The 26,764-nt window shown below is 39.1% G+C and overlaps 1 protein-coding gene across 1 annotated transcript; it reads left to right on the top strand.

Annotated features, from left to right (window-relative positions):
• The first annotated feature begins 97 nt into the window (after positions 1-97).
• znf507 (zinc finger protein 507) lies at positions 98-26,764 on the top strand. The gene is made up of 7 exons (XM_088081032.1): positions 98-261; positions 3,540-5,912; positions 8,545-8,662; positions 8,867-8,975; positions 17,505-17,609; positions 19,092-19,226; positions 20,787-26,764. Exons 2-7 carry the CDS (start codon positions 3,543-3,545, stop codon positions 21,253-21,255), a joined length of 3,306 nt encoding a protein of 1,101 aa, XP_087937158.1. The 5' UTR covers positions 98-261; positions 3,540-3,542; the 3' UTR covers positions 21,256-26,764.

Here is a 26,764-nt window from a genome sequence, read left to right as displayed (position 1 = left end):
ATAATTTCACTCAAACCCCTGAAAGCACCGCTCCACAGTCGGAATCGGTCTTTAACGAGCAGCACTTAAAGGCAGCATCAGATAACCTGTCAGTCATTGCCCAGCGCCGGTCACCTGACCCAAACTCCAAGTCACGTGACTGATATTCCATCCTCGCCATTTTGCAATGTGGGAGAGAGGGAGGCCACTTTTTATGGCCAACGAATAAAACAAAGCAGGTTTATGTGTTGAGGACAAAGAGCGTCGAGCCTTTCCGTGTCAGTGAGTATGTTTTCATTAAAATACAGCCACGCGCTCCTCCGTCACACATTAACCGGAAAGATAATTAAAATGCCCTTGTACATTCATGTGTGCCACTGCTAGCACTGTGTGAGACTCGTGTGCGTGTGTGTGTGTGTGTGTGTGTGTGTGTGTGTGTTTGAATAGCAGGCAGCAAGCTGTGAAGCTAGCTGTGAAGTTAACAGTGCTGCCTTTCGCTCACATTTCGTGTTTTCTTTTTATTAAAATGTTTTTTGGGGTCGTAGCAGCTCCAGCCTGTTAGCTAGCATTAGCCGGTACATTTAGCCAAGTGTTTTTTCGGGGTGTCAGTGGGAGTTGGGAGGCTGTGTTCAACTTCATCCTGCAGGGGAGTGAAAGTGGATGAAATATTTTTAGATCCTGACATAACAGGTGCTCATCTGAGACTGGTTAAAGCACATGATGGTGCCTGTACTCACCACTGTCACATTCAGCCTCCTAAAAATGTATCAAATGTTCCACGGCAGGCTTAGTTTTTTATCTTTGCAACTTTACCTGACCATGAGTTGTTTTATTTGGCACATATCCATTGCTTGCAAAAGACATTTCTAATAGAGAAAGTATTTTATAAAGACTGAATTATTCTTGCATCCAGTATTAATCACACCAGGCCAGTTTCTGTCATGCTGGAGAGCAGCCAATAACTGTTGCATGTGGTGACTCTTCTCCATCTATGCATCCTACTGTTGTGATGCAGTCGCTCAGAAGCAGAAGTGGGAGAAAGAGGAAGGTGATTTGTGGTTAGAAAGTGAGAAAGAGGAAAGTTTTGGATTTGTAGACATAAAAGGAATTCGGCCACATGACTTATGCCTATTTCCCCTCAGGCTTAGTTTGTAAACAGATGCACATGGTGTGCAGTGTTTGCAAGCCTGTCTATTGACCAATAGTGACAGAGCTTATCATGAATGAGTTAAGCTATCAGGCTTATCATGGTGGTCATTTGGGCTACTTCCCTTTTCTTCTTAACAGCCAATGCCCTTGTTTCATCCTTGGTAAATACTGTAGTAAAATGTGTCAGTATGGGCAATTATAGATTTCTTTTTTTGGCTGAAAAAACAAAACTTCTTATAAAATATTAATAATTTTCTTAAAGGAAGACCACATCCTCATTTGTTAATGTAAGTAATAGAATCAGTGGTCACCGTTAGATTTTTGCCGTGTGTTTTAATTGCTTTTACTCAATTTATCTATGCAAAGCTCATGATGCCAGACTGACTCGCTAAATTATTACCTTTAAACCAGGGAGAACGATAATATCAGCATGTCATTGGTATCAGCTAGGGATGATAAAAATTATTTGACGATCGATATATCGGTTGGTAAGAATTTAATTGAACATGTGAAATTTAATCAATTCATTGAGAGACTATGTATTTCAGTTAAAATATATGCAATATGTTGCTGTGAGCTATGATTGAGGAAGAAAATGCTCATGATACTGTTTTAAAGAAATAAAGGTTTCATGATTTTTCAAACAGTTAATTGCTTAATAGATCGTTTATTTTACCCGTAATTGATTAAGGGAAGTGTTTATAATTTGCAGCCCTAGTATCAGCAGATATTGGCTTTAAAATGAAATACTGCCAACATGCTGATTTCTGCTGATGTAATAAACCAATGTATTTATGTATGTACGTATGTATGCTTGTATGCCTTTTATGTATGCACATGTGTACTTATATATATATATTATATATTCAATTTCATATATCCCTTCTTTAAACACAAAATGCTGTGCTAATAAAGCTGGGCAATAAGGAGAGAATCAAATATCACCTTTTTTTTTAATCAATATTTTTAAATTAATATTGTGATAGTAATGCAGGGTTTACTTTATGAGGTGGTTTTAAATGTGTTGGGATATGCTGAGTATTGCATTAAATAATTTTGGTATTTATTACCTTTTTCAACTGCAGATTATGTCATAATTAAGGCATATAATAGAACAGCTAGAACGGTCTCGCAAGTTCAGAAAATGACATTACTGTAAGGAATCCTTTTAAACCAGAAAAAGACAATCCCTATGATATTACAATATCCAAAGTCTAAAGTGATATCTAGCCTCATATCACAATGTCGATATAATATCAATATAATGTCCAGCCCTATGTGCTAACATACAAAGTGCAGAACACTAAATTACATGTTCAGTCCTCAAAGTAAAGACGTGTATTATTATTAGTTTCAGTGCTTTTTACTAAGCATATACTGTATAATTCACTGAACATGCAACATGCATTTGCAGGCCTTTTCTCCTTGTTTCAACATCATATCAAGGTATTACTTGCCCACCACTGGAGGTTTGAAAAAAGGAAAAATACATGCACACAAACTAGTCTATTAACAAGCCTGTAGAGATACCTGATATTGATAACTTAATATTGTTAGTAGCAGTGCTTTTATAGTTCAATTATATCAGGGTTTCCCACACGTTCATTCATTTAATACATCTGCAACCATATATTGATTTTATATTTTTGTAACCTGACTTGTCATAAGGAGCACTATTAGAATATGTGTGTGTGTGTGTGTGTGTGTGTGTGTGTGTGTTTGTGTGTATATATATATATATGCATATATATGCATATATATATTATATATGCGGTTTGGTTATGAATTACTCCTCTCAGAGGGCTGAGCGTACTGTGGGCACAGACGGAGCAAGCAGCACAATGCAAGGCTCGGTGAAAGTGAAAAGTCTAATATTTGCTTTCACTCCCTCTGCAGCAGCTGCTCCTCTCATCTAAACAGCTCTGATTTTAATTCAGTGGGAAACACAGTAATTCACAAGTGAACTTAAATTATATACAAATGTGTTGATAATCACAATTTTCAAGTCACTTATCAAACATCCTCAATTTCCAGCCCCTCAACTATGAAGATTGGCTTTGAGTTTTTGACCAGACAAATTAATCAAGTCTCTGTGGTCTCGAGCAAATTGTTTGTCACTGTTTTCTAGCATTTCAAACACAATGAACAGGTTGATAAAAATACTACAGGTATACCATAGACAGATATTCTATAGTGATTACGATTTGCTGTAAAAAAAATTTTCCTTCATTTAATAAATCATTTGTGTGAGTCGTTGGTGTGGATTGACAGATACAATTCTGGACTTTTCCAAATTTTACTTAAAAAAACTGTATCCATATTAGTAGCAAAGGATCACATCTGTTAAAACCTAGTGTATCACAAAGCACCACCCAGTTAACAGTCATTTCTTTCTTCCTGCTGTCTGCCAGGTCATGGAGGAGATCAGCAATGTAGCTGTGCTCATCACACAGTCCTCCGCTGCCTCCTCTTCCTCCTCCACTCCGTCAGCACTCCGTCAGGGATCCCTCTCTCAAACCCAAACCCAGCATGAGGTGGACGCCTCCCAGAGTTTTCAGCAGAAACAAGCTGCAGATTCTCTCATCCAGGTCATTGAGAAGCTCAGCAAAATCGTGGAGAAGCGGCCCCAGCGCCGCTGCACCTTGGCAGGACAGAAACGAGCCTCTTCTGCGGGGGGAGGAGGAGGAGGAGGTGAGGAAGGGGCCAGGGGCAGCAGAGGAGGCTCTCCCTACACGAAAATTAAAAGGAACTTTAAGGGGCAAGAGAGCGCAGAGGAGGTGCGATTAGATGGCAGCGCGGCTGATGGCGTTCTTCCTTCTGCCGTGTCAGGTGAAAGTAACGTCACCTCCATGGTCACGGAGGTAACCAGCAACCACAAGCGGACAGTGACTTGCTATCAGTGCAGCCTGTGCCCCTATCTCTCCCAAACACTGCCCCTGCTGAAAGAGCACCTGAAACAACACAACGAGCAGCACAGTGACCTCATCCTCATGTGCTCCGAGTGTCGATTTACCTCCAGAGACCAGAGGCAGCTCGAGGCACATGTCAGGCTGCACTTTGACAACGGTGGCAACCTGAGAAGTAATTCTACTCAGACGGATACCTACAGCCAGTGCAAAGAAGAGGACTTAGGAAGGCCGGATGGGGACTGGACCAGGAGCAGTGGCAGTATTGAAACTGAGGTAATCAAAAGTTCATCGGACGGTTCCAAGGAGCTACCACAGAAAAAGAAATGGTATAGCTACGAGGAGTATGGACTCTACCGCTGCCTGATCTGCAGCTATGTGTGCAGCCAGCAACGAATGCTCAAGACCCACGCATGGAAGCACGCTGGCCTAGTTGACTGCTCTTATCCTATCTTCGAGGAAGAAGAGGGAGTTTCCACAAGGAGAGAGGCAGCAGCTAACACTCCTGCAACCAGGGAGGAAATAGTTGTTCTTTCTCCAGTTCTTCAAGATAAAAGCCTGCAAAAGCTGCCCACTGCCTTCAAGCTCCAGCTCTGTGTGCCAATGGCTGTAGAGAACAAACAGCATGTGTTAAATCATCTGGTTTCCAATGAAAGTCCAAAAACAGAAGAAGAGGAGCAAAGTGTGTATCCTATCAAAGACCTGACTTCTGAGGAGCCCATGGTGGAGGTGCAGGTGACAACAGAGGCGGAGGCTGAGGTGGAGATTGGTGGTCACCATGATAGCACCTCTGTCACGGACAGCCTACTGTCATCAGCTCAGAAGATTATCAACAGCAGTCCCAACAGCGCCGGCCATATCAACGTGATTGTAGAACGCCTTCCGTCAGCTGAGGATTCAGTCATGGCTACTAACCCACTTCTGCTCAGCCCAGATGTGGACAGGGACAAGAACTTACTGGATGCCGAGGAGGAGGAGCGGGGCCATGTGGTGGCTGTTAAGGAGGAGGTGGTCTCTGACTGCAGTGTGAGTAGCAACACAGAGAGTCCGCCATTAGCAGCCGATATTAAACCCTCAATCAGTAGCGACTCTCCACGTGATGAGAATATCCCCCCAGCTGGTCGCAAGAGGACTCATTCTGAGTCGCTCCGCCTGCACTCCTTGGCAGCTGAGGTGCTGGTCGCTATGCCTATGAGGACCCCTGAGCTTCCCACCTCCAGCGCTAAGGTAAGTCTGAAGACAATTACAGCCCAGGCACAGAGCCCAAACACAAAACCGGTAGAGGTGACCTCAGCTGGACAGAAGGATTCTGATGCTGGGACGACAGCAGCTCTGTTGGACTTGGAGCTTCATAGCGAGGGCAGAGAGGAAGATTTAGGCTCCCTGTGTCTGGCTGAAGAAGATGAGGAGAGCCCTACCACTAAAGCAGGCATCAGCCTGTCACTGCTCACTGTCATCGAAAGGCTCAGAGAGCGCTCAGACCAGAATGCCTCCGATGAGGATATCTTAAGAGAGCTCCAGGACAACGCACAGTTCCAAAACGGAGCCGTTGCTGGTGTGGTCACAGGGAACGGAGCTGGGAGTTACATGTGCAGCATCCCAGGGATGGACGGGTTGGTCGCATCACCTGACGGTGGTCTGGTGGACTACATCCCCGGCAACGAAAGACCGTATCGGTGCCGCCTGTGTCGCTACAGCAGCGGCAATAAGGGCTATATTAAACAGCACCTACGGGTGCACAGGCAGAGGCAGCCGTATCAGTGTCCCATCTGTGAGCACATTGCCTCGGACAGTAAGGACCTGGAGAGCCACATGATCCACCACTGTAAGACCAGGATGTACCAGTGCAAGCAGTGCCCAGATGCCTTCCACTACAAGGTGAGGAGACGGCAACGCTCATGCACATCTTTCAGTCCTGACACTCAGTAATCAGATTGTTAAATAAATGAACTATAATGATTAGAGTTTCAGGGAATCCTTTGAGATAAGCTTGGCTCGAGGCTAATGGCGTTCCAAAAATGTGAAAGGGTTATATTCAAGGTTGTTCAAATACAAATGATTGAATCTGTACACATTCAAAGTTAGTGCAATGACTGAATGGCTTCAAAACAGTTCAGTAATTTCATATAATGTAGATTTCTTTGTTTCCAAAAAAAAAAAAAAATCAACAATCAAAAACACTTGTATTGGCTATGGGCCAAATTGTTATTTCGGGTTATTGCTATCAACCCAGAATTTCAAAATCAGTCAACCTTTTTTTTTTTGTTGTTCTTTTTTTCATCAACTGAATTACGAGTTTGAGCATTTTGTGGAGTTTAAAAGCAGTTTCAATGTGTTTCAATTAGTTAAGTCCTCTCATATATGCGCACACACACACACATACAGTATATACAGTATGTAAATAATAGAGGATTTTATCCATAGCACCTGTTTCTAAATCAAAGGAAATTGAGAAGTAAACAGGCGATTATGGTCTTTAATCACCACAGTCTGAGAGAGGACGTGACAGTTTTTAATTGTAACACAGCAAAGGTCACAGAGTATCTTATGTAATAATCTCAGAAGATAAATGTTTTGATTTCTTTAAAAAAATATCTGTGTTGAATACATACCCAGTATTGGCAGATTCTTTGTCTTTGCACTTGTTTTTGTGCTAAGATTGTATATGCAGAGAGTTTGACATCTGCAGTGACATATGTTAGTGTGTGTGTGTGAGACACAACACCAGCATTATTTTTGCTGTGAGACTTGTCTCCCGTCAGCATCTGTTTTTGTCTCACAGCCACCCAAACACTAAAGATGAGTTCAGACCTAAAGAGATAAGTCAAAGTACCAGCGTTTGAGCTTTGGTTTGATGATGAAGGAGAAGGAGAAACTATTGATCCTTAATGCTATCATGGGAGTCCAGTGCCCATGTGCAGCAGAGATTATTCATCATTCACCGAGTTCATCATATTATCCAGCAGCTTTGGGAGCCGGGCTAACAAGCTAATTGTGAAAGGAAAAGTCTGTTCTATTACACCTGTATGGCGCATCACTGACTCTGTTTAAATGCACACTAATATTCTATTATTCTGAATATGACAGTATTCCCAGTTTGATACTGATCATCATGTAAACAACATATTTTGTTTGGATATTCCAAATTTGGCCTTTTCCCAAAAGTTGCATTTTCCCATTAGACCATGGGATATGCTGATATTACTCTGGTTTTAGAAGCATTCTTTGACTACTAATATTGCGCTGCCTGTTTATGTTGTTATGGATACAATGTACCAAAACCAACTCACCAATAGTAGAAAGACGGTGGGGGGGGGGGGATGCATGCCCAAAAGAAAAGCTCACATTTGTGATTGAAAGGGAGAGACACTCCTATTTTGAAACATTATGAAAGACTTGAATATTAACATGTTTATAGACATACACAAACATCACAGTTCAGTTTGAGGGAATGAAAGAGGAAAGCTATTTTTGCACGGTCCAACAAGTCGCTGGTGGAAAACTTTGTAAAAATCCTATTTTAATGCAAAGAAGCAAAATGTTTTGCTAAACAACATGTAAGGGGACGCTAATTGATTTCATAGCTACATGTAAACAGGAATATTAGAGTTGAATATTCATTTTCATTAACCCTTTAAACAGTCTAGTGGGAATGTTGTCTTTTTCGGAATAAGTGTAAAAATATGAATATTTTGTCCGTATAAACATAGTCACTGAAAATCACTGCGTGCCAATCAACACTCCACGATATGCCTATAGTCTATATATTTTGTTGGGACTGACTTGTGCCAAACAGCATTTTGTCATAAAATATTTCAGAAGAAAACAGGTTTCTCATCTTTTTCTCCATACCTCCATATCTGCTGTGCCATTAAATGTATGTTGCATCACATAGAGGCCACAAAAGACCCCTTTAAATAATTAGACCAACTATTATGCTACATTTACTTATTTTGCCTTGTCAGCTATTTATTATCAATGATAATAATAATCTTATTCATAATAATCATAGTAATTTTAATAATAGTAATTTAAAAAATCTTTATTTGTATAGCACCTTTCATAAATAAAATGCAACTCAAAATGCTTTACATGCAGGAGTGCTAAAATGTAAAACCTGACAATATATATATAAAAAAAAATATATATATGTGTGTGTGTGTGTGTGTGTGTGTGTGTGTGTGTGTATATATATATATATATATGTATGTATAAATCAATAAATAAATTAAAATCATGATACAACACATGGATGCCATAATTTTAACTGGAAATAATTTAAAGGCCAGAGGTGGAAAACAAATTAAAGAAATATAAATTTAAAAGAAACATTAAACAACAAAAGTCAAATCCGTTTAGCTAGTAGATTAGTTTTTATTTTGCTGGCAGGTTGGTCCAAAGTTGGTAAAATATATATCTGAAAAGCTGTTTTGAATGTTAACTGCATGTATTCCAATTTAAGTGTGCATAAATTGTATCATTTGTGTGTGTATGTGTGTGTTTTCCTTAGAGTCAGTTAAGAAGTCATGAAAGGGAGCATCACAGCTTCAGCGGTGACATGGCAGCCCTCACACGGGTCACTGAAACAGTGGCCATGGCGGAGGAAGCTGAACGGGTAACAGACGAAGGTAAGACATGTTTTTATGGTCTCATTATGTATTAGGATATGAAGATAAGATAATTTCTGCTGAGATATTTACTAGCTGCCACACATCTTCATGAGAGCTACTCCTCCATGCCAGTGTTCTTGTGTTGCCACATACTGCCATGTGATTTTCTCAGTGTTTTCAGAAAGGTGTAGATCTGTTCCATTTGTTTCATCTCTGTTACAGAATGTGGTATGCAGAAGATGTATAAGTGTGATGTGTGTGACTACACCAGCTCGACATATGTTGGAGTGAGGAACCACCGCAGGATTCATAACTCTGACAAGCCTTATAGGTAAGTTTTTTTTAAAAAAAACTTGACATGCACCACTCTCACTAATAAACCCAACTGATACCATTTACTAGGGCTGTGTTTCGGTACTCGATATCTTTAGGGTATCGTCTGAAAAAAAACTCAGTACCAAGTAGTAATGAAGGTTTTCAGTCAAACAATACCTGCATTCCATCCCTTTTCTAACCAGATCTAGAATTTTTTTTTTTAATGTTTTCTAATCATTCTTGGATTTAATGTGATGTGTGATTGGCCCACTTCTGCAGCAGCTTCAGCTCATACAGTCTGTGGTGTGGTGAAGTTGAGCGCAGAGTTCAGTATGCCGAGATGCAATCGAGCATTGTAAAGTATGGCTGTGCTCCACTTTTTAAATGCACTAGTGTTAAATATCACTCGGATAGAGAGAAGTGGCATTGTCATTTTATGCAATGAATGCTTCTATGCTATGCTTTTATGCTTCTATTTAGATGATGGATATTGAATTTAGTGAAAACAAAACTATAACAAGGCAGCAAATGAAGAACTAGAGTAGTTTCGGTGTCACTGTACGGGTACTGGTAGTGATGCTAATATCATGATTTTTTCATCAATACCCAGCCCTTACACTCAAAGACAAATTTTGGATGATGTAATGTCCACAGTAGGTCTTAGGAATGTGATAAACAGAGGCCCCATGTTACGATATTATCATGCTTTTGTGATTTTAAATGTTTTGCGATATGCTGGTTCAGTGTTTCCCATTAATAACAAAGACTATGGCCGGCTGCCACTGTTAATTAAAAGCCGTATTAAAACAGCGTTGGGTTATTTATAGCGCAGTAACAGCAGAGATGCGCAGCAGAACATCAGGCACATAAAAGTGAAACTGAACCGTTCATTCTGCTGAGTCTAAAACTGTCTTTCACTAACAAAAATCTGCAAATACCTCCTCTTATCTATCTATCTGATCAGCTGTGAACAAATCAACAGATCAGTTTTCCACCCCACGAGTGACATTCAGCTGCAAAGGAGATAAAAGAACTCTGCCTGCTGCGCTGCATTCATGGACCTGCAAAGATATCGGACATTAGAGGGACACCACAGATAGAGTGACACAAAAACATCTATTGTGATCTATTACCTTTTTTTTCAACTGTAAATTAAGTCCCCAAAAGTAAAATTTCTCCGCATTTGTTTTATTTAATAAGATAAAGTTTTTCACTTCAATCATTTGTATTGGAGCAAAATGTGTCTAGTGGACTGAAAGAGCATTCAAAAGTTCAAAAGTTTAATTTGTGTGTGCAATATTAATAATTTATATACTAGATTTGTTGTCTGTGTATCAATACAATATTGCCACACAAAATATTACAATACTATGCTGTTTACCTCCTCCCCTATTAGGTTTTGGGTTAGAATTTAGATTTTTTTTTTTTTATAATAACAAAAGCTCTGGAGCACCTGGATAAGAATGGCATATCTTTCATATCTGTATGGGAATGGAACAAGCATATGAAGTAATTAAAAACATCAGAAACTAACTGATTTTTCTATCACAACTCCAGATTCAAGGACAATATCAGCATTTCATTTAGAAATACTGTTAATAAAATCAATGATTACTGTGGAAACAACAAATCATTGTGTTGTATGATGATACGCAACTATGGCACACAGTGAATGCTAGCATATACTGTATATTAGACTGGGATGGGACCTCAATGTTTCCTGTTCATTTTACCAAATGATACACTTAAACTAGTACTGTCGATATCATACTGTAGTTTTCACATAGCCAGACAAGGTAATATTGTTCTTATTACAGCATTTATGGTCATAGTCAAACATGCCATGATAGCAGTTCCAGTGGAAAGCACTTTGACACTGTTTGTGTTTCATTCTACCTCCTTTAAAAGTTTTGGATTTTGTTAGTTTTAGACGACAAACATTGTTGGTTTTGCAATCACACCGAGTGATATTTTTTGATTATGTTAACAGTAGTTGCAGAAATTACATATGACATTTAGCTGTAATGACAGGGCATTAATGAAGCAGACACCAATCTGTATTTTTTGGAGACTGATTGCATATTTTTGGGGACTGATTACACATTTCCTATCTGTTGCAAATTGGAACAGACTTCTGTGTTAATTATTTTGCAGACATTATCCTGCCTTAGAGGGGATTTAGATTAGGAGCTTTACATCGGTTTCAGAGATTTGCAATTCTTAGTTTTTTACTACATATTAGAACTGAAACTTCAGTCGAATGTCTGGTAAAATATTGATTCACTTAAAGTAAGTGAACAGAATATATGTTTAGCATTCAGTGTGATTTCTGTGGCTCTATTGTGTCCTGTGAAGTAGTGTTAGTGGTCACTTAATATTGCATTTCAGTTTTCAGTTCCTGTTTCAGCCAGAACCAGATAGTTGCCAGATTATGAGTCTCACTTTTGATCTGCTGGTTCCTATTCAAGTTCTTGACCTGTACTTGTTATTTCAGAAAGGTCCATTAGATGGCAGTACATGCCCGGTAATGCTCAGCCCAGAACAGCGATCTCACTATTGAGGCTCAGTCACACTCTCTCTAGGCGTAACTGACTGCTTCTCTATCCCCCACTCCGCATTAGCACTCAGCATTTGTGTTAACACAAGGCTGCCATGAGTTGTGAACACATTCAGATGTTTGCGTCAGCTTTCTTAACAGCTTGCTGTCGCCTGTGCTCTAAGGTTAAATGTACGTATAAAAATACACACACGACAGGATTTTTTTTCTGCTCTAGAAAAGGTCAGATACAATCTAATTGCTGTTTCTAAGCAGAATGGTAAACCCTCCTTTTGGCCAATGGTGTGAGAACAGAAGTAGAAAATATTCTATGATTCAGATATAATTATTATATATAAAAGTGCACTGAAAAAGATTAAAACGAGAGAGCATGCAAACTTGGGTAAGAAAGAAAATAGCTGTAGATGCCTGAAAAAAGCAGATCTGGCGGAAAGACAGCAATGTGTACTCACATGTGTAAGCACTGTTGCTTTTGTGTCTACACACTTTTACCCTCGCCCTTTTGCTTTCATGAGGATAGATGACATCATACTTTAAACATTATACTTTAAATGCTGACATGCAGAGATACTTTTTTTGCCTTTGCAAAGTGTTCGGATCTATCAAACTATGCGTTGGAGTCAGGGCCAGCACATGCACTTTTGCTGATCTAGGCAAGAAACAATTATGCCGCCCCTCTATTTGCAATGCACCATACCAGCAATAACACACAAAGGCCAAAAACGCATCAAGCAAAAAACAGCAACAACAAACACTAGATTGCTTACACGTCACGCAAATGGGCAGTACAAGTACTTAATATAAGTGTCAACAGTATCAAAGTATGCATGATTCATCATGCAGGCATTTCATAATAACTTCAATAACCTGGTTTTAAATTCCGTACAGCAAAGTGATGACTACACAAAGGTATTTCTTAAAAATAATACATCAGCTCTTCAAACTAAATAATACCAGTGCAAATCTCTCTATATTTAACACTTTCTGCAGTGGTGCATCCAACATATATGACTAATAGACTGCAACTTCATGACTAGAGGGCAAAGAAAGCTTACCTTTCAGAAGTACACACAGCGTTTTGCAAGGCCAAACTTAGGTCCAACTCTTTCCACTCGTGAAAACCTTACACATGCTCAACTGATTTTTCATAGTCACCAAGGATGCTTGACATATTTCCAAATCTTTAACACCGTCTCCTGAAAGAGCTTGCTTTCTCTCACTTCCAAAAAAATGTTTATAACAAAGGCACAACGCAACATCTTTTCTTGATGAATAAACGAGCCAGGGCCTTTTTAGGCTCCCTTTTTGTCAACATCCAACTATGATGAAACACAGAAATCTTTCAGACAATAATGTTCCCTGATCCCTTAGACTTGCATTCACATGTAAAGATTTTTTTTTTCCCCCAAAGACAGTCAAACTTGGTGTCAGTTGGTGCAGCTTGATTGACACGTTTCGACAATTCAGTGTATCAACAGAAAGTGTAGATTAGTATGCTAGGAGCCTGGACTTACTGCTTTTGGTTACTGTGTGATTTTACGCATGAATAGTTGGCACACATTTCGCCTGCTAAGATGCCGCCCAAGGCAACTGCCTAGTTAACCTATATGGATGTGTGGCCGTGGTTGCAGACTATTGACACTGTAATGTAGACCGAGACATTTACACGTAGTAAAAGAAAGCATTTATATCTAAAAGAAATGTTGAACTGCAAATTGGAACTGCAGTTTGGTCTATAGATGTAATGGCCACAGCACATGTTCTGTTGCTTTTTCTCTATACTTCAGCACATTTAACATGAAATTAAACTAAGACTGACATTAAGCTTTAATTACAGCACAGATGGATAATGACAGGGTTACTGTTTTACACCCAATCTGGATGTAAACACCCTCAAATTAAAGCTGAAAAAGTGCCAGTGTCCTAGGACTTGCAGACTGCACGCATTTACAATGTATTATAAACATTGTGCCACATGTTCAGCCTTTCATTTTACCAAAAATGTCTTGCGCTGTTTCAAATGTCAACGTGTATGCGCTGTTCCTTTGCATTATGTCTTCAGGCATGACTGTGAACACATGAGCTGTTGTGTGTCTGTTCACAGCAGCTGTGAGAGGCGTGTACCAGTCTACAGTCCCCTGCTAAAACACCAATGCAATACTTTAATAGGAGCTACAATATGCAATTAGTGGAATTAGCGTAAAAGGCCCCAATAGGCAACATTTTATGGTAATACAGATTGTCTCTGTTAGCATCTCAAATTTTGATAGCATAACAATAGAATGTGAAGGGAAGCCACAGACTGGACTAATGCTCATATTTAACTATTCCCTCCTTTGTTATTAACAGAGATGTAATTGGCATAGAGAGCAAAAATGCCCATCCTAATTATGTTTCAGGGACTAAAGCTCTATTGGTATTCATTGCTCTCTCCACTGAAATCAAATGCCAAAACATTTCCATTTAAAGTGCTCACTGTGCTGTTCTGTGCTGCACTGCACTAGATCATAAACCTTTACACAAGAGTCATTTGGAAAGGCATGATGTTGCTTATTGTATCTATATAAAGTGAAAGAAATTGAAGGGAGAGTATCACAGCTGCATTCTGAAGATGTCTGATGCCGCATTATAGGCTGTTTGCATCTGCTTATGATTACAATTTTCTGTGAATGTAATTATTTGTGGTGATGTGTCTGTGTTGTAGCGCTAGGGGAGACGCAAAGACGAAAAGCATCGCTGCTGTGCGACGCATTTTTCTGCTGGTTTTTCAGGCGTACATAAAGTTAAAGTATATTTTACTTTTCTGCTCAAGGAGCGGAGTCGCACCGCTTGTTAGTGTTACTTTTATCCACATGCACGCAGCCTCTCTCCACAGGCACTTCCTGTTTTTTCCAGATGCGTTTCCAAGGTGTTTTTGGAGCGGTTTTGCTTGTCATGATGCGTCTCAGTGTGATCTTCCCTTTAGTGGTCAGTGAATACTGCATTTGAACTTTTGAAGATTATATTTTGGGCTTTTTTTTGCCTTTGTTTGATATTACATGCAGCAAAGGGCTGAGGCTGGAATCAAACCCGCAGCCACTGTAGCAAGGATTTAGTCTCTGTATATGAGGTGCCCGCTCTACCAACTCAGCTGCTGGGCACCAAGCATTTGAACTTTTAATATGTTAAGGTGTTATCCTCTGGAAACACAGTGTGTAATTCAAACAATAGTCTGACATTTGCTAAATTAGATGTGAAGATTGAGCAGTGTTGAGTCTCTACAATAAATCTAAATCTACAACCAACTAGCGTGGCCTAGCACAAAGACTGGACACAGTAAACAGTTAGCCTGGCTCAGTCCTAACATAACAAAAATTTGCCTTTTAGCACCTCTAACACTCACTAATTACATATTATATCTTGTTTCTCCATTCCATACAAAAACTGGAGCGTAAAAATGCCAATTTGCTTTTTTTACAGGAGGTTATGCATTTGACTATGTCTTGGCTTAGAACAGTTACTTTCTGGTGTCTCAGCCATGCACCATTATATATGTTTGTCCCTTTGTATCATCTTGGGGTTTTTGTGGGTCTGTGAACGCAGCGCAGGCGGAGCTCTCCATGCGTTCCTTTTATTCCTCCGCAGAAGTCTGTGACCCGCGGGGTGAATAATTGATCCATTGACCTGTTCAGAACTAATCAGAACGATGGATGAGAGGTGCAGCTGCTACGGGCTAATGGAGACGTTTACACCCAACAAAGTGAACAGTTTCTATTTCAGTGCAGCTGATGTTCCACTGCTCCATCTGCACCCAGAGTACGCTGTGCACTCCAAGAGTGGGATGCAATGAAAAACCGAACAGTAGATATATTTTAACAGCGCCCCGAATGAGCAGCCCAGCTCCAAAAATAAGAAAGCTATTTGTGGTGGCACGTGTTGTAATCGTGGCAGGCCGCCACAAAACCATTGCAATAAAATTAAATGGTGATACAATTTCACAGTTAAAGTAAACCTAAACACTAATTTTAGTCTACTCCTGTACCACAAATGTACTTCTCTACTGTGTTCAAAACAGTTGTAATTAATCCAAATACAGCCTATACACTGCCTCCATGTCAGATTTTTGCCCACTCTAAATGTCTAAAGCTGGACGCAGTGTCTCAGAATGTCTTTAGGTTTGCCTCGTTTTCCTTCAGGCAAGGCTACTTTATTTTCAGCTCTCACAACAAGCCACAGGCAGCACAATAATTACACATAAATGTATTTGTTATGATGTAGTAGAAAGTTCTCTCCTTGTGTTCCAAATGATCCACAGGACAGTGTTGTTGGAATACAGAGATTGAGTAATCATACCACCCTGGCCATTGCAGTATTCTTGTAGTAACACGTATGATAGAAGCTAAAATATGAGGAAAAGGGGACTGATCAACATGCATAAAAATGCAATTATAAAAAAAAAAAGATAATTATTATGAAAGATTTATTTCTTTTTAATATTTGGAAAAGTAACGCTTCATCCAATTTAGTGTTAATAAAATGAATTTGAGCAATTACTCTCTAATGAAACAATGTTCTCTAAGACTGAATTGTTTTCTTCTTGGTCAGTCAGATCCATCTTTTTAGTATTCTAGCCCCAGTAAATCTCGCATTATCAAGTGCAAGTCTTTGTTTTGTCTGACTTTACTTTAACGCTGTGCAAGTGGCTGTGAGCGGAGCGTAGCCTCTGTCTGAAGACCTTGTGCAGCATTTGCCTCTGAGCAACTTAAAGGCCAGTTTCATCTTCCAACCGCAACATCCAAAGTACAACAAAGTCGAAAACATTGTGAGTTATTGTTTTTCTTAAAGTGGCAATTTCCTCTCTGTTTGGCTGTAAATCCCTTATCTCCCTTTAGGCTTCGAGTGTAAAGAAGCAAAACGAAGACCTCAAAAGGCAGAGTGTTTAAATGTTGACTCTTTGGACTGCTCTTTTAAAATTCTACAGCATAAACTTCTTAAAAATGCTGTACCATAATTTTTGTCAACATCTGGAACGATGACTTTTTTGACTGTTTCTTGCATATTCTATATTATAATGTTCTTCAAAATGCTATACCATGACCTTTTTTGACATTTGGAACGATGAATTTTTCGACTATTTTTTCCACATGCTATAGTATGGCGTTTTGCGATATACTATAGTATGACTTTTTTCAACATTTTAAATGTTGACTTTTTGGACTGTTCATTTGAAATTCTACACCAAAAAACTTCTTCGAAATGCTATACTATGACTTTTTTGACATTTAGAATGATAAATTCCTAGCCCATACCCTAGCCCCAACCCTGACCCCACATCCAAACCCTACTATGGTTAGCCATTTTTCAACATTTAAAATGTTGACTTTTTGGGCCTTTCTTTTGACATTCTACACTATAATATTCTTCTAAATGCTGTACCATAAGTTTTATTGACATCTGGAACAATGACTTTTCCAGCCGTTTTTTCCACATGCTATAGCATGGAGTATCCTCTCATACTAAACTATAACTTTTTTTCAACTTTTTCTTTTTTTTTTAAGATTATTTTTTGGAGGCATTTTCCCTTTTATTTATAGGGCAGTTAAACAGAGGGACAGGAAAGCAGGGGGAGAGAAGGAGATATGACATGCAGCAAAGCATGTAAGCCGGACTCAAACCTGGGTCACTGCAAGGCTTTAGGCATGTGGGGTGCACACTGGATCTGACGAGCTACAGGCTGTCCTGATCTTTCAACACTTTTAATGTTCCCTCTGTGGAGCCTTTCTTCCGCATTGTATAATATATATAATGTATAATTGTATAATGTTCTTCAAAGTGCTATACTATGACTTTTTTTTTTCATTTGTAACAATGAATTTTTAGACCATTTTTTCCTCATGCTATAGTATGCCGTTTTGCAACATACTTTCATTTGACTTTTTTCAACATTTTAACTCAACGCTCTATCTCCATGTTCACTCATCTCTCACCTCTGTTTTCTCCATCTGCCAGGTGCTGTAGCTGTGATTTTGCCACCACTAACATGAACAGTTTAAAGAGCCACATGAAGAGGCACCCTCAGGAGCACCAGGCCGTGCAGCTGCTGGAGCAGTACAGGTGAGAAACCTCAGACACAAATCCACCACAGAGAGGAATGATAGGAATGACCACTGGACCTCTGAGGTGCGAATGAAAAGCTGTACCTCACCAACAGAAGTTATCAGAATCTATGTGTCTCTTGTGGTGCCAGCAGCCTGGAAAGTTGAGAAATAAGCTTCCTTTTTTAAAGGTCAATTTTTATTTCTTTTCCATGGCAGTATACAAGGATATATCCCGTGCTTTGGGTTTACATTTAAACAAATAAATCGGCATTTTAGATAATCATATAGCTACTCATTACATTTGGAATTTTGCCAATTATCTGTATTGCCGTTTTATTTTAATGAGTGCTGATGAAATTAGTTAAAACTGCAAAGAAAGTGTCATCATAGGAGGAACTTTTACTTTGTTAACATCAGGGAGCTAGTTTTATTTATTCATTTTTTATTTAAATTTAGTAAGATTCATTTTAAAAAAGTTGCAAGGAAGTTGCTATATATGATGTTGAAAGTCTCAGTTTTGATTAAACATTTGCTGAAGGCATTCCAGCAAAGATTTTTGCAGTTTGTTATATTCCAAATTCTAAATATTGCCAGAAAGATTTTCATTTTTATTGTGAATGCCTATCAGTTCCAGATATCGGTTATCAGTCTCATTAACTACTTATAATCGGTATCGGCCCTGAAAAAACGGTATCGGTCGGCCCCTGGGTTGCATGCACATACTTGTACAAACATACATATACATGCTTGTACAAAGAAATACATACATCTTCACATTACAAATATATTTCTGAAATAAGCTTCTGATTGCAAGATTATTGGCTGGTGCTTGGAGAGAGAAGAGGAGTGATAACTGTGTCCTCCTTAAAATGTTACATTTCCTCAACCTTGAGCAAGGCGCTGATTGCTGATTTCCACTTATTCAGTCATCAGTACCTGCGAGCCTGGAATGCCCACGTTTCCATACGGCAGATATAGCACAGACAATGCTGTTCTTTGTCTGACGAGTGATTTAGCACCGCACATAATGAGGTAGGAGGAGGACATGAGAGGGACTGATTTGAGTAAGAACGGCCACAACGAAAGCATATTCTGACTATAACCCTATACCATTTCTTATTTTTTTTTTGGGGGGGGGGGTTAACATTAGACACCTTCGCTATTGTCAGCCTGTTGCAATATTTATGTAAATATAAAAAATAAACAGATTCCATTTAAAGAGTTCATTAAGACATGATCCATTACTCCTCTGATTTTGTGAAATGACTTCACTGGTGTGCTGTAAATCCTCTTTCGTTGCTCCGCTCTTCGTCTCTGCCTGTAAAGCTCAGTATCCCCTGTGGAGTCCTGAGTCAGGATGATTCCTCTTGATAGAAAGTAGGAGAAGGATTAGTCAAACCTCAGCAGGCATATTAAATCAACCTCGACTTGATCCGCTCTCACTCTGTCGCTCATCTCCTCTCCTTTTGTTCTTCTAATTTCCCCCCGTCTCTTCCAGGTGCTCTCTGTGTGGCTATGTGTGCAGTCATCCCCCGTCCCTCAAATCACACATGTGGAAGCACGCCGGAGACCAGAACTACAACTACGAGCAAGTTAACAAAGCCATTAACGAGGCCATCTCCCAGAGCAGCCGGTAAACAGATTAACTCGAGTTCAGTGAAATCTGCACTCTGTCTTTCTTCGAGGTTTCATGTCTGGATTTGCAAATATCGACGGTATATAAGCTGTTCTATAAATTAACACCTTTGACTGTAATACAATGACATGTAGCACTAGTTCTCACTAACTGTTTCTGAACATACAAATTCCTCTGAAATCATGTGAACTTTTTTTCATTTGAAGCAACTTTTGGATATTATCAGGCAGTAGATGATTTTTAGCTCTGTACATGTTTTGAACCATTTTTTGGGCTGCTTTGCAGTGTCAGCACTTCCAAAACTAGAACTCTGCAGGATTCCCCATTATTGAATCAGGCTTCCACCAAAAGGACGTGCACACACATCTGCATTTGTAAAACAGCCAGTAGGAACACCCTCCTCTTGAAATGACCTTTGATTGGCCAGTCCCCCATCTTGGGCGAGATTTTCTGAAAACAGCCTGAAAAGAGAGCCAAGAGCAGGTGTCTAGTTTTCTCTTAAACCACTTGAATCACAATTATGCTTGAAGTTTATTATGGGATTTTTGCTCAGTGATGCCAAAATCAAGCTGCCTACCCCAGTTTTTGGTTTGATTTCTTTCAAAAACATTGGGTGAAAAAAAACAACTTCAAAAGACAAGATCCAAAAATGAGCAAAAATGCTTTAAATAGTTTCAAGAAAATTATCTGAAAATAAGCACAAAATAAATAAGGAAAAAACAAATACCAACAAGAAATTCCCCTAAAAACTGCTGAAAAAAAGTATATATGTATGTTTATTTTACATATTTTTTAAATGATTTTCTGTAACATTATTGTTGATACAAAATTATTATAATTACAAACATGGTTTTCTGAAAATGTTCCCATATTTCTTCTTTTTTATTTTTATGATGTTCCTTACAGTAAAAGCCTAAATAGTTTATTCCACAATTTTTAGCACGCTATGTAAAAAGTTGCTGAGTGCAGCTTTAAGTGAAGTATTTTCTGCAAGTTGTACAGGTCTATAAATATTGCACTTAATTTGTGTGCCCTTTCAATCAATGCAGATTGTTAGATTTGTTTGACACTGGCACTAACAAGCTTTAAAAACTGCGGTGAGTCTCCTTTGAATGTGCAAATGTCTCTATTAAATGTATGCTTTCTTTTAACCAATAAGCTAATATTTGAAAAACTAATTAAAACTTAAGATGGCTTTTGTAAGACAGTTTAAATTCTGAAAAAAACATCTGACACTTGGCCACTTTTAAAGGTTAAATGAACATGTGTTTGTTCCTCACTGTACTCACTGTTCATGGTTTACAAGCCCAAAGAGTGAAACCAGTAACTGCCAGCTGTCTGAAAACACACGCTGTATCACAGGGATAATAGATTATGGGCAGTGAAGAACTTAATACATCAATCATCCAACAGATGTCAAAAACCAAGAAAAGTACACAGGCAATTAGAAATGGACCTCAGCGGGCCAACAGACCTCAAGAGTGAGATTTACAACTTAATCTGGCTCCCTCTGTTGTTGTGTTCTTCGTCAGTGATTTCATCTTTTATTTCCTTCAGAGCTCCTCAGAAGTTGTCAGCAGTGTTGGAGTCGATGGCAGAGCGTGCTGTGGTGGCCCCGCCCTCAAAGGACAGAGCAAAGGGCCCAGTGGAGCCACCCCCAGCACCCACATCAGTGACGACAACAACAACAGCAGCATCTGGCCTGGCTGTGGACAGCTCAGCGGGCTTACCCACACCCATCCAGGACCCCTCACAGTGGCCGGGTGAATCTCTGAGCCCACAGGGGAAGGAGCCTGCACAGCTCCAGTCCCAGACCCAGCCACGCACAGGCCAGGCCCACATCCCCGGCCCCGGCATGGAATACTGCGTGCTCTTGTTCTGCTGCTGTATCTGCGGCTTTGAGTCGACCAGCAAAGAGCGACTGATGGAACACATGAAGGAGCACGAGGGCGACATCATCAGCATCATCCTCAACAAGGAGCAGCAGCAACCAGAAGCACAAGTCGGCCTCCAAACAGCAGAGTGAGAGCCCCCTCCCTCTCTTTTCTATTAACACTGACCCTTCACTCTTACAACCATCTGCTGCCAACAAAAGTATTTCACTCTTGTTTCTTTACCTCAAGGTGGTTCAGTGGATAAAAAGGTGTAAGCATTTCACATCTATTGTACTATAGCAGCTCATTGTCATTACTCAGAATGTTCTCTGGTTAGGTTGGTTGTGGTGTCCAAGGGTTAAAAATGCTATTCAACGCAGACTCCTTGAATGGGTGTCGAGAAAACATATGAAATTATTTTCTGAGTGGCATATCCTTCAAAAGGAATGTAAAAAAAAAAGCATATATAATGAAAACAATGTTATAATCCATTAAAAAGACGCAAATGTGTCTGTAGGGAATTTATTTCAGTTTCAAGGGACAAGCCTGAGTTCGAATCCAAGTCTATTTTTCAATACACAGGGACAAGTTCATACCTCACAAAACCATACAATCCCTCAGTAAAAGTGGAAAGAACAGATTCACATATTTTCCAGTCTAATTCATATATTGACCGTAAGGCAGCTCTTTTATTGCTACTGTAATATTTAATGTATTTGATGCAACACGGTTGAGGCTCTAGCCTAGTTAAGGAGGTACGTGTTCACACTCACCAATGCCTAAAGGCATGGATCACAGCTTGAATATAGTTTAATATTTATCCGTTTATTTGTATGCATGTTTCTTTTATGCCATTTAAAGAGGCAAATGTTAATAATTATTTGCATTTTTGTATGTATGAGTGACTGTAATTTTACCTGTTGGGTGGTTTATAAAGAAAAGTAGCGTCTTTAGAGAAGACGGTTGTAGTTTTCAAAGGAGGAGCGGAAGTTGACCAGAGCAAAGTGGAAATGATTGTAGTCTCCCGACGACAGTTATGGGTTCAAAGGGATAGTTCATAATTTTTGAAGTGAGGTTGTATGGGGTGCTCACCGGTAGTCAGTGTGTTTCATACAGTAGATGTCAGTCGGCACGCCCCCAGTTTGGAGAAGCAGGCAGGAGTCTGAAACGAAGCTAAGCAACGTACTCCTGTGGATGGGACCAGCAGCAAAAACTATTGTAGACACCTAAGAAAAAATGATATCAGTTCAAGTATACGTTACATAGAGAGAATTTTCAGTGCTTAACCTTTCCGTCTGACACTCTGCTCTGACAGAGAAGCCATTAACTGTTTGCGTTCTCCATCCATGCTCGCATCAAGGCCACCAGATTTTATTGACCAAAACAGTTCTTTAGCTCGCTGAACACAGGAGCTGCTGGTCAACTGCTGCTTCAGTTAGCTGGTTAGTGTTATTCTATGGCTATGGTGAATCCAAACTAACCATTTGAACCATTTGGAACATGAGCAAGTAAGTTTTATTTCTTTCAAACACACAGGAAGACGTTGCAAGCTATTAGTTACAAGAAATTTACCTGGAATTTAGCATAAAAAAGAAAATAGAAAAAAAAAATTAAAATAACCCCAAACAAAAAACTAAATAGATCATATATTTAATAATAATTAAAATAATCATCATCATAAATATAGTTCTCTGGATAGTTTTCCCTATATTTAATTCCCCTCTTCTTTTTAAAACTAATTTGCAGGTCAATTTCTTAATTTCTTGTCACCTTTTCCTGATTTCTTGCAATTTTTGGGATATCTCTTTCCAAGTTACTCATTTCCTTTATAGCTATGTTATAAAATAAAGAAAGAAAGAAACAGAAGAAACAAAAAATAAAACAAAATTAAACCAGTTTTCTCAGTTTTAAAGGTTTAAACGCATGTGGGAGATGGCATTCCAGGTTTCAAAGGGTTAGACAAACAGCTCCTGTGTTGAGCAATGTAAAATTACTTTTATTCTCTCAATATAGTGTGGCCTTGAAGAGAGGGATATAACAGTTTCATTTTCCCATTGGAAATCAGTGTGACATTAAGGTACAGCAGTGAAAAAGCTCATTATAGCAAACACTTGTGTGACTTTTTTTTAGGTGGTTAAGATCAATTTTGTTGCTGGCCCCCATCCACAGCAGTACATTGCTTAGCTTTCATGTTGGACACCAGCCTGCTTCTTCAATCTGGGGAGCCTGCTGTGCGATATCTACTGTTTGTAATATACTGTTTATGGTTATGTACCCCATACAACCCCACGTGAAAAAAATCTGCACTATCCCTTTAAGGCACGTGGACAAAAGGAATGTTCCAAAGGGAAGTTAGCATAGGTAGGGCTGTTAATTTAATCGGTGCCTGAATATTTGAAAGCAGGAAGATGTGCTGAATCACCTGTTTTCACTTGTGATTGTGGTGCTCGGCTCGCTTTTAGAGTTGTCTTTGAGGGTATAGCCTGTTTTTTTAAGCCCATGCAATTTCCATTGTATATAATAACATTTTTATAATAACCTTTGCTCTTTCTGTTAGTGTTTTTAAAATACAAACTTTCTAGTGTCAAACTTGAAAATGGCCGCTGTTCCAGTTCAACAAACCTGACATACTAAGACATGGATGTGAAAATAAAGTTTGGATGGTGATATGTTTATTTCTGAGGTTTATTGGCACAGTTCTCCTGTGTGCTCTCATGCGATTGACGGGAGGCAGGAGTGTAATACTATCGTAATATCAGATCTTTCTTGTGATGGATTAACTCTGCGTGGAAGTTATTTTTCATAAAGAATGAACAGCAGCAGATGGCTTTTTTTCTGAAAGGACAAAAATTGAACCCTAATATCTCAGCTAATGCTGACTGTGCAGAGAAGTGGTTGAATGTGAGGATAATAATGTAGTCATCCACATGCGTGTTCGAAACAACCAAAATATGTCTAAATGTAGATTCAAACGGTGCCATTGGGACATGCTGCCATCACTGGAGAGCCTTACAGGAAAACATTCCTGTTTCTGCTGCAATCTTGCCAAAAAAAAACATCAGCATTGCATCTAAACATTGAAATCAGCAGCAAATTAAACATAGATTGAAGATAATTCTTTGTGTCTCAAGCGTTGTGTATCGCACCGTCCCATCAGGCAGCCATCAGCATGTGATCCACATACACACGCTGCACACGCTGAGGAAATTAAGATAAAATGGAATATCCATAATTCATCTCCCCTGCCTTCTTCACCTGACATAACAGAGTGAAATTGTGTCTTCACATATGTGTAGCATCGTGGCTAAATTAAATCTCAAAGACCTGGAATTCTCATTATGAGAGACGGGAAAAATTGTCCGGCTTTTAATTGACAGGGCCACGTGGCAGAATTAAGTTGATAATGTGTTTAAATCAAAAACTTAAATAAAAGTGGGACTTTACTGCTCCTCCTGAACGATTAACCTGCATGTAAATGAGCCGTGAGAATTAAATACTGGACAGACCAGACACACCGCAGCCCTCTGCTCTCTGTCCGATCATTTGTTAAACTGACAGCTCAGCTTACAGCCCAGCCCCCTCATCTCTCTGAGCCACCGTACTTACCATAGTGAGCACACAGTTTTATTTTCCAATGAGGTATTACTACCAAAAATAGTTTTGATAATCTGGCTAAACTGTTGTTTGTTTAAATTTATCTGATTGTGTTTTTTGTTCTTTGGTGCATTTGGAAATTTCATCATGCTCTAAAAGCTTAATAGTTGAATGGTGTGCCACATATTTTTGTTACTGTCAGCAAATCCCACAAAAAGACCAAAACCAACAATGCATTACTCCACTGGAACTCAATTTACAGCCTGCGGGCTACATTTTGCCAGTGATAGACTGCAGGGTGGCCTGCAAACAATTTTCTACTTGACAATAGACAGCGTTCCAATAACCCTCAAATTGCACAAATTGAAATTGGAAATAAAAAATGCAAATAGTCAGTTTAAAAACAACTCTGTTTATCGCAAAATCGTTTTTGTGCTTGCATGAGGTGGTACTTCTGACAATTCGAAAAAGCCATATTTTGTAAAACTGCAATGGAAACACTTTTTTTGGCTTTTCTAGGTCACATGATGCTATGGCTATGTGCTTGTGCAGTGTCTCTGGGACTGACATAAACTGCACTGTGGTCGTGTACAAGTGGTACAAGAGCGAATATAGAGGAATACGATATATCAGGCTCTGGATGCAAATACAATAGTATCACCAGTAGGATACATTTGTCATTGGCTTTGGTCTTTTCACAGGAGTTGTTGAAAATCAAAATCCAGGGGTGGTGTACTCAGTTTTCTAACAAAAAGACATGATCACCAAGGCTGCAAAAAAAAATAACATCTAAGCAGTAATAAGCTCTCTGAACTCTGGCTGCACGGTGCTGGTGTTCACAATAACTTGACACTGTAAAGAGCAGCAAAGTCAGCACTGCAGTGTGTCAGCCAGACATGGAGAAAAATAACAAGTAGTCATGATCTATGAATTTTTATACCGAGCTTTGATTATAACAATATAGTATTTTAAGTAAAGCAAAATGATGTCCGATATCTACGATTATTTTAGTAAGTGAAGACCATACTTGTACTGTATGGTGGGGCTAAATAACATCTTGGGTCGTTCCCCTGGTGGCAGATGCATTTAGGTCAAGCAGGATTTTTCATGCTGTGATATTTTCCATCTGCTGTCACAAATTGCAAAAGTGTGTCAACACAGGCAGCAGACACTGCGAGTATGAAAAGCAAGTGTCTGCTGCCTCTGAGAGCATTCACCAGAGCATTCACCACAGTCTGTCAGATTTAATTCACACCACAACTACAGAACTTTGTGCCAAATTAGCTTATTTAAGAGGAAAATAAATGTTTGGAGGTTTTTTGTCTTGGTTTATTGTGCCTTTCAGTTTGAGGTATTATTTGTATGTAAGCTAAAATGTTGACCTCTCTGCCAAAACTTCAGTCACATGTCTGCATGCTCTTGATGTAGATCCATGTTTTATTTTCACATTAGTCAGCTGGTGGTATTGAGGGCAACTATTGTGACATTTCACGTTGTGTATTATATCACACTTATGTAGGTTTTCCATATAATCCATTTTGTTTGTTTTATTCAGCAGTTTTGGCAACACTGAAACAATAAACCAAGTATGTGAAACAGCTCTTAAATTATTAACAATGAGCTCAAACACTTTCCTAATGTATTTTAAGTGTATATATTGTAGATGAATACTGCAGAACCTTAAAACTGACTTTTTTAAATATATAATCTATTTTTTAATGATCTTGTTAAAAAAAAACCCAATTGAAACAAAAAAAGTTTTAGAATGAATTTTGGCTTGTTCTTATTTACTCCCAGTCTGTTTGATGGATAACTGACAGTTTTAAGCTAATTATTGCAAACTGGGCTGCGTGCATTTAAACCAAAGGAGGCTGAAAAGATAACATGTCTGTCCTGATCAGTGTATTTTTGCTCAAAGTCAATTTTGTAATGCGGTTCAACATGGAACTGCTTCTGACAACAGTGAGACACTTGCTCTATGTTTATTTATTTTTAGAACATCATAGGCAGTATTATGTCACTACTTTGCCATTGTATTTTTGGTAATAAAGACTGAGAAGTAAATGA

The sequence above is a fragment of the Plectropomus leopardus genome, chromosome 1 (genome assembly GCF_026936395.1).
Source record: "Plectropomus leopardus strain MGB_pleo_1.0 chromosome 1, ASM2693639v1, whole genome shotgun sequence".
Lineage (NCBI taxonomy): Eukaryota > Metazoa > Chordata > Actinopteri > Perciformes > Serranidae > Plectropomus > Plectropomus leopardus.
This window is presented reverse-complemented; position numbering and strand designations above follow the sequence as displayed.